The following is a 12,011-nucleotide window of genomic DNA, read 5'->3' as shown; positions in this document are numbered from 1 at the left end:
GCATTAATAACCTGAGTTTGGAAACTGGTAACTAAAGCTTCAGAATAAATGTAGTGGAGTTAAAAGTACAATATATCTAAAATGTAGTAGAGTAAATATACAGATTTATAAAGTTCCTAATTTTCAATAATTGTGATATAGATGTAACGGTGCCTGGTGATGTTGTTGTTGCTGTTGTTAACACATATAAAAAGTACTTAATAAAACTTCATCAAATCAAAACAAATTTATAGCAGCTGAACCAGATATTCCCACAGTACCTGAAGGCAGCAGTACCCTCAGCCTTGAGACATAAGAAGTTGATGAGAAGTAATAAGTATCACATACCTTTGGGGAGACATCACTGTCTTATTTAGCCGTTATGACAGCACATATTTCATCGGCCTGATGTTTGTAAAAGATAATCCCTGTAGGGTAACTGGAGCTTCACAGTAAAACATTACTTTCAAACAAGTATTATTTAAATCAAAGTCCCTGTATAACAATCAATGGTATTTAAATTTCACTGATTATTACAACAACAGAGTAAATGAAAGGTATGACAAGAAAATATAAAACAATTTTTTTTCCCTGTGAAGATTGGAAAGCCAAACTCCATTTATAAATTCTACAATTATCAGGTAGGTCTACTGTTTAAGACGGTTAAAACATGACTCAAGACGATTTTCAAAACAAACAGCAGGTGCTCTCCAATTCGGCTTAAGTCCAACACAAGAAGCTGTAATATTTCAACTTGTTTGCCTGCTGATGCCACTATCTTCTTGCACCAAAACACACCATAGTGGCCCTTAAAAGTCCCATGGCATGAAAACGTCACTTTATGAGGTTTTTTAACATTAATATGAGTTCCCCCAGCCTGTCTATGGTCCCCTAGTTGCTAGAAATGGCGATAGGTGTAAACCGAGCCCTGGGTATCCTGCTCTGCCTTTGAGAAAATTAAAGCCCAGATGGGCCGATCTGGAATCTTCTCCTTATGAGGTCATAAGGAGCAAGGTTATCTCCCCTTTCTCTACTTTGCCCGCCCGGAGAATTTGGCCCACCCATGAGAGAGAGACATCATGGCTTTCAAAGTGGCAGTTGGTCAAGGCCACACCCCCCCCTCTCCTCCTCAATAGCTACAGACACAGAAATGGCACATCCTAAGGAAAGCTCATTATGGGACTGGCTTTAGTGGCTGTAATTCTGCACCAAGGCTGAATTTCGGGAAAGAGACTTCAGATACAGTATTAGGGGACCACTAGGTCTATATAAAAGCATCCAAAGAGAACCACGTCATGGGACCTTTAAAAATCAGTATACATGGAGTGTGATTCCAAAGCAGCTGAGAACTAGCTACTTTTGGCGTTTTTCCATTACATGGTACCTGCTCGACTCGCCTCGACTCTACTCAACTCTACTCGCCTCGACTCGCTGTGCGTCCGTTTTCCATTGCAGATTTTAGTATCGCCTCAGCGTGGCTGGTCGTCATAGCGACTGCCGTGGGCGTGGCTTAGTAGCTTGCTTTTCCCATTGACATATCCCCGACGCATTTCCTGGTTCTCCGTCTCCGTAAACAACATGATATCAAAGAGATAGTTAACGTTTACTGCTCCAGATTTCCCACCGTGGTCACATATATATGACTCTAGAGTCGCTACTCGCTTTGTTTCTCTCACATATATGACTCTAGAGTCGCTACTCGCTGCGGAGATAATTGCCGTCACTCTCTCACTTCTCCCTCGCTCACTAGCTCCCCACACACACACATACACACATACGGCGACTCGACCACTTGTATGCTACGGAGAAAGCTCTGCGTGGAGCCTCCGGCAGCAAAAAAACACCGCCGGCTAAACTATTTAAAAATGCCGTCTCTCGCTAGCAATGCAGTGATCAGTGACGATTCTTTCTGACCAATCAGCAGCCTGCAGGGTTTCACGTCACTGTCAGTACCCGATCCGTTCCACCTGCACAATCCGTTCTGCGCATGCGCAAGATGTTCACGCATGCGCAGATGATAATACCGTTTTACGACCTGCCCGATCTGTTTCACGCTAGCCTCCACCCAAGCTAACGTTAGTTTAGCTAACAGCTAATTTGGCTAACCGCTAGCCGACAAATAACGCATGCGCAGAACGGATCGTGCAGGCAGAACGGACAGCTAGATTCAGTCTAAAATAACGTTAAGTCAAACATAATGGGAAAAGCAGGCTACAGCAAAATTAAGACTTTACAGTAACAATAAAGACAAGCATTGAGTGATTGTATTTTAAATGAGAACAAGTAAAGCAGAACTGACGTAACCGCTGTTATATATGTTAACGTTTGTTTTGAAGTTTTATTTTGAGGGTCTTTTAAAAGTTTGCATGCTGTCTCAGCTAGCAGTTAGCCAAATTAGCGGTTAGCTAAACTAACGTTAGCTTCCCAGTGGAGGCTAACGGATGGCAGACCACTATAATCACCTAGCAGTCCGCCCAAATTAGCTATTAGCTAAACTAACGTGAATGAGCTATTAGCTAAACCAACGTTAGCTTCCCGGTGGAGGCTAGTGTGGGAACAGATCGGGTAGTGTCGTAAATCATCGTACCACAGCGCATGTGCGAACATCTTGCGCATGCGCAGAAAGGATTGTGCAGTTGGAACAGATCGGGTACTGACAGTCACCTTCTCGGCTCGCCTCAGCTCGCTTGGAACCTCGACTGAGCAGGTACTAAAAAAAGTACCCGTTAGCAGGTACCAGGTACTTTTTTTTGTAATGGAAAACCAAAAAAGGCGAGTAGAGTCGAGGCGTGGCGAGTAGGTACCATGTAATGGAAAATCGCCATTTGTCAACCAAAAGCTCCACTCCATTCATAGCAGAAGTATATAGTAATCAACTTTAACCCAAAAATGTTAATCACAATAAATGAAAAATTAGGACATACAAAAAACAAAACTATCAGCTTTTTCATGCCCACTACAAATCAACACATTCCAATCATGCAACAATGCGTGCCCAGTCTCAGTTGCACATTTAAAAAAAATATATACAGTGTATCAAGTGTTTCAAGACTTAGATTAGTCAGAGAAAACACACCGCAAAGCAGGTTCAAGGCTTCAAGTGTAAAGATTTTATTTCTCGCAGCGTATTCCACAGTAACAGAAACCTTTATTTTAGGAATGTGTTATTGTCAATACAAAAACAGACAGTAATGACACACATGAACACATCATGCAGGCATCCCAATAGTTCACAGAAATGGCTCGAGGTATTGGGACTGCTCTGATGATAACTTTCTCCTCTTGCCAAGTGTTAACTTGTGCTGTAATTTGCATTTATGTTCATCTCACTCCAGTGCAACACACAGCAGGATAACCCTAGATGACAGTGATGCAAGCAGCATGGTTTATCCTCACTCTTGCTTTTTCTCCATTATTTCCATAACTTTTCAGACCTCTACTTAGCCTATTGTTTCGTATTCTGATGGTTACATTTTGTTTTCTAGGCTTCATTTCAGCTTCATTCATAATTAGCATATGATTAAGCTCATTCTGATTTCCTGATTTTGACAAATTTTGGATCCATGATATATGCCACTAATGCTGTTTAGAGCACAATCTCCTATACGGTTCAGAAAAAAAAAAATAACATAATTCAAGTCAAAGTAAAGCAAAACAGACCCCACCTGAGCCTAAAAAAATCAGGAAAGTTAATACAACAGCAGTGAATGTGAACAGGGTCTTATAAAACTTGCAGATGAGGCAACCGGTGATTGCTTGCCTCTCTTCTTTGTGATATTTATGCTTGATATTATGCAGAGTAGCACAAAAAGCTGCCACGTAGGAGTTGTTACATTCAGCCAAACACTTGGAGATTGTTGGTCCTTCTAGTGTTTATCCAAGACAAATATTTCTTCTTGCATCCAAATACATGCAGCCACTTATCTAAACTATGGAGACCCAAAGTGGTCAAAATTAAATAAATATGATATTGTGAAATGTATTATGTGAACAAACTATAGGAATAAAGACAAAATGACAATTCGAACCATTAAATTGTTAAATATTCCAGTACAGTTCAATCAAAATAGGATTGTTTTACAAAATAACAAAAAGAAAGTTTCATCACAAAGTTTTTATGAAAAGACACAGGGCAGAGCCAGGTATTTGATTGGCTGATGCTTTGCTCTGAATGAGTGCCGGTCACGTAGCTGAATCTGCCATGCCAAATTCTTTATGATCAACAATGAGATTTTGAAATAAAATGGTCACTTGGAAAAATGTCATTTTGAAGTTAAAAACAGACTTTTTGAAAAGGACATTTTGAAATAAAAAAAAAGCCTTAGAAATTACCTAAAATGTTATTGTGGCGTTCATTGATCAGAGTTTTAAAAGGAAATTGGATTATTTCATGTTTTATTACATATTGTCTGTATTTGTTCATATTATTATTTACTTCATGTCGTATTTTAATTCATTTTAATTTTGACCACTTTGGACCTCCACACCACAAGCTGAAAGTGCTTGTTCAGCAAAATGAAAAAACAAAAAGGACCTTTGACGCAATAAAACAAGTGATGAGTTTTGATAGTGGAAAAATCAAGCAAAACCAAAGTAGGCACACCTGATCTGCAAGCATCATTTGACCTACAGTACAGAATAAATCGTGGTAAATAAAAAATAAAATTAATAAAACTATAAATGCACAACTTGCGTCATAGGTGAGACACCTAATTTAAGCTACAGGACAATTAAACATATTTTGGTTGTGTTGATTTGGTCCTGAGAAACATCACAAATTCATCTTTTTTGCATTTGGCACCAATTACCCTGTAATTATTATACACTAATAAAAATTGCGCACAAAATACATTCGCCATTTGCTCATCAACGGTTTCTTACGAAAGGCAGGTTTTGAAGTTTGTTTAGCAGAGAACATTCACTAATGACCACACCATATGTAAAAAGATGGAATAAAAACTACTCTAGCAGATTGCAACGAGTACAAAAAGGTGCAAAAGTCTTTCTTGAAATGCACTTGTCTTTGTAATTTCTATGAAGGAATTGTTCTCATAGATCCAAAAGCACTGGTCTAACAGCATCTTTTTACAAAGTCCACAAGAGGTAGTAGAAATGGCTCATGTAAATAAATGGAACTGCCATTTTTTGACACGGTTGGTGGAAACGCACTACCCATTGTCTTAAAGCTGCACTAGATTTAACGTGAAAACACATTATATGAATTTAAGGTAATGAGATCTTAACTCCCATTGCCACTTGAGACTGATAAGAGAGACTAGTACAGCTTTAAAAACAAGTACCCATCACAAACAATCTGTCAAGATCAGAGGGCTCTAATTAAAAATGTGAAGAAAAAGTTTGTCAAAGTTGCTAAATCTAGCCAGTGTCTTGTTCTGTGCTACTGTATCCTGACACTGATACCATCAAGAGAGGCATTTGGTTGTGATATTTACCTTATATTGTATACTGTAATTTCTCCCAGAAATGAACAAAATATACTCAAATGAATGCGTTACACAAAGAATTACATTCCTGATTTGTGCGCTCATAGTCTTAAAAGCGTATATCAAAATTATATTTCAGACTAGTTTTTGATAAAACAGCAGCGCCTGAGAAAGAGATTAACACCATTTGTCTTTGTCATATGAAACTATGAATGTGGCCGTAATTCAGCCCCTGAGAACCTAAAATATTCTCAAATTAGTTTTTGTGATATTGTTTGGCACAGTGAAATCAAATTAAATCCTATGCAGACATTCCAGCTGAGCCTGTAAGTATACTTTTTGATCTTATTTGCTTGGTCATTATGTTCGAATTCAAATACTGAGCCTTGCACATGACGGAAGAGAACTGAAAACAAGCTGGTACACTGCAGAAGCTCAGTATTTGACTAGGACTCAGTGAGTCGCTAGAAGGCCATCTGGTTCAAACTTTAGCCTCATTCCTAGAGCAGGACGATATCAACGTCATCGTGGACACCTTGCAGTAGCAATTCGCCCTGGAAATTGACCACCTTCTTCCTCTTGGCGGCCTTCAGGGTGCCCACCAAAGCCTCGAAGATGTTGGCACACTGGTCATCATTAAATAAGACCCCGAACTTCACGCTGGTTTGACCATCAGCATCTGAAATAAGAGAGCAGAGCAGATTGATAAAGTTAGTTCCACATAGGACGGATTATTATCTTAAAAGTAGTAATGATAATGATAATAATAATAATAATAATAATAATAATAATAATAATAATAATCTGAGTCTTCATCCATCCATCCATCCATCCATCTTCGTCCGCTTATCCGGTGTCGGGTCGCGGGGGGAGCAGCTCCAGCAGGGGACCCCAAACTTCCCTTTCCCGAGCAACATTAACCAGCTCCGACTGGGGGATCCCGAGGCGTTCCCAGGCCAGGTTGGAGATATAATCCCTCCACCTAGTCCTGGGTCTTCCCCGAGGCCTCCTCCCAGCTGGACGTGCCTGGAACACCTCCCTAGGGAGGCGCCCAGGGGGCATCCTTACCAGATGTCCGAACCACCTCAACTGGCTCCTTTCGACGCAAAGGAGCAGCGGCTCTCTCCCGCTCCTCACGGATGACTGAGCTTCTCACCCTATCTCTAAGGGAGACGCCAGCCACCCTCCTGAGGAAACCCATTTCGCCGCTTGTACCCTGGATCTCGTTCTTTCGGTCATGACCCAGCCTTCATGACCATAGGTGAGGGTAGGAACGAAAACTGACCGGTAGATCGAGAGCTTTGCCTTCTGGCTCAGCTCTCTTTTCGTCTAACGGTGCGATAGATTGAATGCAATACCGCACCCGCTGCGCCCGATTCTCCGACCAATCTCCCGCTCCATTGTCCCCTCACTTGCGAACAAAACCCCAAGGTACTTGAACTCCTTCACTTGGGGTAAGGACTCATTCCCTACCTGGAGAAGGCATTCCATCGGTTTCCTGCTGAGAACCATGGCCTCCGATTTAGAGGTGCTGATCCTCATCCCAACCGCTTCACACTCGGTTTGCGAACCGATCCAGTGAGTGCTGAAGGTCGCAGGCCGATGATGCCATCAGGACCACATCATCTGCAAAGAGCAGCGATGAGATCCCCAGCCCACCAAACTGCAACCCCTCCCCACCCGACTACGCCTCGATATCCTGTCCATAAATATTACAAACAGGATTGGTGACAAAGCGCAGCCCTGGCGGAGGCCAACCCTCACCTGAAACGAGTCCGACTTACTACCGAGAACCCGGACACAGCTCTCACTTTGGTCATACAGAGATTGGATGGCCCTGGTAGAGACCCCCTCACCCCATACTCCCGCAGCACCTCCCACAGTATCTCCCGGGGGACCCGGTCATACGCCTTCTCCAAATCCACAAAACACATTTAGACCCGGTTGGGCATACTCCCAGGCTCCCTCCAGGATCCTTGCGAGAGTAAAGAGCTGGTCCGTTGTTCCACGACCAGGACGGAATCCGCATTGTTCCTCCTCAACCCGAGGTTCGACTATCGGCTGAACCCTCCTTTCCAGCACCTTGGAGTAGACTTTACCAGGGAGGCTGAGAAGTGTGATACCCCTATAATTGGCACACACCCTCTTGTCCCCCTTTTTTTAAAGAGGAACCACCACCCCAGTCTGCCACTCCTTTGGCACCGTCCCCAGACTTCCACGCAATGTTGAAGAGGTGTCAACCAGGACAGCCCCTCCACACCCAGAGCCTTGAGCATTTCTGGACGGATCTCATCAATCCCGGGGCTTTGCCACTGTGTAGTTGTTTGACTACATCAGTGACTTCCGCCTGGGAAATCGGCGACAATCCCCCGTTATCCTCCAGCTCTGCCTCTAACATAGAGGGCGTATTAGTCGGATTCAGGAGTTCCTCAAAGTGCTCCCTCCACCGCCCTATTACCTCCTCAGTGGAGGTCAACAGTGTCCCATCCTTACTGTACACAGCTTGGATGGTTCCCTTCCCCCTCCTGAGGTGGCGAACAGTTTTCCAGAAACACTTTGGTGCCGACCGAAAGTCCTTCTCCATGTCTTCTCCAAACTTCTCCCACACCCGCTGCTTTGCCTCTTTCACGGCAGAGGCTGCAGCCCTTCCGGGCCCTTCGGTACCCTGCAACTGCCTCCGGAGTCCTCCGAGATAACATATCCCGGAAGGACTCCTTCTTCAGTCGGACGGCTTCCCTGACCACTGGTGTCCACCACGGTGTTCGTGGGTTACCGCCCCTTGAGGCACCTAAGATCCTAAGACCACAGCTCCTCGCCGCAGCTTCAGCAATGGAAACTTTGAACATTGTCCACTCGGGTTCAATGCCCCCAGCCTCCACAGGGATGCACGAAAAGCTCCGCCCGGAGGTGTGAGTTGAAAGTCTGTCGGACAGGGGCCTCCTCCAGACGTTCCCAATTTACCCGCACTACACGTTTGGGCTTACCAGGTCTGTCCAGAGTCTTCCCCACCCCTGACCCAACTCACCACCAGATGGTGATCGGTTGACAGCTCTGCCCCTCTCTTCACCCGAGTGTCCAAAACATACGGCCTCAGATCAGATGAAACGATTATGAAATCGATCATTGACCTTGACCTAGGGTGCTCTGGTACCAGGTACACTTATGAGCATCCCTATGTTCGAACATGGTGTTCGTTATAGACAATCCATGACTAGCACAGAAGTCCAACAACAAACAACCACTCTGGTTTAGATCAGGGAGGCCGTTCCTCCCAATCACGCCTCTCAGGTGTCTCCATCATTGCCCACGTGTGCGTTGAAGTCCCCCAGCAGAACAATGGAGTCCCCCACTGGAGCCCCATGCAGGACTCCAGTCAAGGTCTCAAGAAGGCCGAATACTTGAACTCCTGTTTGGTGCATATGCACAAACAACAGTCAGAGTTTTCCCCCCACAACCCGCAGGGCGTGGGGAGGCGACCCTCTCGTCCACGGGGTAAACTCCAACACAGCGGCGCTCAGCCGGGGCTTGTGAGTATCCCCACCCCGCCCGGCGCCTCACACCCTGGGCAACTCCGGAGAAGAAAAGAGTCCAACCCCTATCCAGGAGTATGGTTCCAGAACCGAGACTGTGTGTAGAGGAAAGCCCCACCAGATCTAACCGGTAGCGCTCCACCTCCCGCACCAGTTCCGGCTCCTTCCCCACAGAGAGGTGACGTTCCACGTCCCCAGAGCCAGCGTCTGCCGCCCGGGTCTGGTCCGTCCGAGGCCCCTGACCTTCACTGCCACCCATGTGGCATCGCACCCGACCCCAACGGTTCCTCCCACAGGTGGTGGGCCCATGGGCTGGAGAGATGGGAGCCACGTAGCTTGTTCGGGCTGTGCCCGGCCGGGCTCCGTGGCAAACCCGCCACCAGGCGCTCGCCCGACGAGCCCGCCGTCTGGGCCTGGCTCCAGGCGGGGGCCCCTGGGCTTCCTCCGGGCAGGGTCACTCCATCTCTACCTTGCTTCTTCATTGGGGTTTTTGAACCATTCTTTGTCTGGCCCCTCACCTGAGACCACTTTGCCTTGGGAGACCCTACCAGGAGCACAAAGCTCCAGACAACACAGCCCTCAGGTTCACAGAGACACACAAACCTCTCCACCACGATAAGGTGATGGTTCACGGAGTCTTCATGCATAAGATAATTCTCATTTTTCCGATTCATTTATTAATCGTTTAGACTAGAAAAAGTTAGAAAACTCTGGAAAAGGCTCATAACAATTTCCCTGAGCCCATGATGATCTCTTTACATTGCATGTTTTGTTCTAACCTATTGTCCAGTAACAAAAGATATTGAATTTACCATGACATAAACAACATTTTTGCTGCTTATTTCACTGTCGATCAACTAATCGATTAAGCGACTAATCGTTTCAGCACTAGGTGGCTGGCTACCACAAAGACAGAGTATGAGATAAGTTATTAAAGAGTTATTGTGGGACTAAATACAATAAGTGAAGACTGAAGGCAGAACTTATCAATATCCCATGTTTGCGGTTCATTAGAACTCATGGCATGAACAAAGCTTCCAAAGCGTCCAGCGAGGACTGGCAATATATCAATATTATATTGACATCGATATATGAGGCTATACATCGTTTTAGTTTTAGGATTTTGTAATATGACACAAGTGTTGTCTTTTCCTGGTTTTAAAGGCTGCATTACATTAAAGTGATGTCATTTTCGGAACTTACCAGACTAACTGTTTTATTATTTGCCTTTACCCACTTAGTCATTGTATCCACATTATTGGTGAATATTTATCAAAACTTACTGTATTAATATTTTGGGAAAACACTAATGGTCAACGTCGACATTGATGTATTTGGTCAAAAATAGAGATATTTGATGTCTCCATATCACCCAGGTCTATGTTCAGCTATGCCAAAGTACCTCGAGATGAAAACACACCACCCTCCAATTTAGAAAAATCATAGCACAGACTCACTTTTACTGCCGAGGCGGTTAATCTCCTGCACCAGCAACTCGATTTCATGAGTGACATTCATTGTTGCTAGAAGGGAAAACAAAACAAAAAAATCAAGAGAAAAATGTATTAACGCAAATAGACTGTTTTGGCTTGCTGCTTATTTTCTTAAAGCATCAAATACATCGTGTACAGGATACATGCCACTCTCTTGCAGGGAGAGACCACAACACTAAACTCCGTTCAAAATGGTGTCATGTTCGGTTACTTCCAGGAAATAATAAAAGCCTTCTTAAATGGTCGATCTTTTTAAGAAAGGTCCATACCTTAATTCGGTATATGCCTAATCCACCATCAGCGCTTATATCAATTTACATTAAATTATCCTAACTGATATGGGCATCTTGGACCAACGATGATAATGTGTATAGGTATTTATAAAAAAAAAAAAAAAAAAGGGTAGTCATTTCTCCCCCCATTGTTATTGATTATCAGCAAGGCCATTCCAATTTTGCCAGATTAGTGAACGGATTTTGGAACTAGGATTCTCTTCTTACAAGAACACGGCTGATATGACCATAACACCAATACAAATGCAATGTTCATTAATCAGAGATACACAAAACACACTATCCTAGTCAATCTAGTTAATTAAAAAAGAAACTCGACTGCACCATTGAGATTAATGGCACAAGCAACAACATGAACAGGGCGGACTATGCAATGCGGAAATAGGTGGATTAGCACTCCCAGCTAGCCATCATAGAACACAGATCCTTATTGTAATTCATTCATTTTTAGTGATAAGTGATGAGTAAGTCATTTTTCGGTGCGGATTAATATTCACGATGCAGATATGTTTTACATACCTTCAGGTACAACAGAAAGTATTAAAATGTGCAGCAGAAGAATGTACCGGGTGAGGGAGGACCAATGGGGAGGACGGACGAGTTTCAGACTGCTAGTAACGGATGAATATGTGATGGCCAAACGATGTCATAAAAGTTGACCACAAAAAACTGTTAGAAAATGTAACATTAACGTGAATATATTTACCTTTTAACTCTTCTTGATTCTAATAAAACGATGGACGACTTTCTGGTAAATCTGCTCCGGTGGATAATGTTGATGCGTTCAATGTGTGCTCGGAAAAGTCCCTCCTCCTCTTCCTCCTCTTCCTCCTCTTCTTCCTCTTCTTCTTCTTCTTGTGTTTTTGAATGGCGGTTAGCAACCAGCTAAATCCCTCTTCTTCTTTGCATTACCGCCTTTAACTGGTATGGAGTGTGCCATTCCATGCTGCGGATTGGTTGGCTTTGGCTAAAGGAAGTCCCGCCTAGTTCCTGGGGTTCCCTGCGATGGTGACGCTGATTGGTGCGAGCTCCAGTGAAGTCCGCCTCCTGCTCAAATAGCCTGCTTGACTGGTAGTCCTATTATGTCTGGGTAGTTCAAGGCAGCTGTCAGACCTGATTAGCTTGTCTCGTTGGTGTAGCCCAGGGGTCTCAAACTCATTTTCCCAGAGGGCCACACTGGAAAGAGAGAATCCCACCAAGGGCCAGACATGGAGACATTATTGATGTGCTTTAGTTACTGCATGTCACTTTTTTTTTTTTTTTTACATTTTG

At 44.0% G+C, this 12,011-nt stretch overlaps 1 protein-coding gene across 2 annotated transcripts; it reads right to left on the bottom strand.

The window, feature by feature from the left end:
• Positions 1–3,066: 3,066 nt before the first annotated feature.
• abracl (ABRA C-terminal like) lies at positions 3,067–11,670 on the bottom strand. Of its 2 annotated transcripts, XM_028605994.1 has the most exons (4): positions 11,446–11,611; positions 11,259–11,350; positions 10,411–10,476; positions 3,067–6,102 (listed from the first exon to the last, which is right to left on the bottom strand). In XM_028605994.1, exons 3-4 carry the CDS (start codon positions 10,469–10,471, stop codon positions 5,924–5,926), a joined length of 240 nt encoding a protein of 79 aa, XP_028461795.1. In that variant the 5' UTR covers positions 10,472–10,476; positions 11,259–11,350; positions 11,446–11,611; the 3' UTR covers positions 3,067–5,923. The 2 variants fall into 2 exon arrangements, with proteins under 2 accessions (XP_028461795.1, XP_028461794.1); XM_028605993.1 differs by lacking the exon at positions 11,259–11,350 and having other exon boundaries at positions 11,446–11,670.
• Positions 11,671–12,011: the final 341 nt, after the last annotated feature.

This window comes from Perca flavescens, chromosome 18, assembly GCF_004354835.1.
Source record: "Perca flavescens isolate YP-PL-M2 chromosome 18, PFLA_1.0, whole genome shotgun sequence".
Taxonomy (NCBI): domain Eukaryota; kingdom Metazoa; phylum Chordata; class Actinopteri; order Perciformes; family Percidae; genus Perca; species Perca flavescens.
The sequence above is the reverse complement of the archived record's forward strand: the minus strand, read 5'-3'. Positions and strand labels throughout refer to the sequence as shown.

Bases quoted from the DNA above. Each gene is read 5' to 3' on its own strand.
- abracl (XM_028605993.1), bottom strand. From the start codon at position 10,471: ATGAATGTCACTCATGAAATCGAGTTGCTGGTGCAGGAGATTAACCGC. The intron at 6,103-10,410 runs GTGAGTCTGTGC...CTCTTATTTCAG, and splicing joins TAACCGCCTCGGCAGTAAAA to ATGCTGATGGTCAAACCAGC.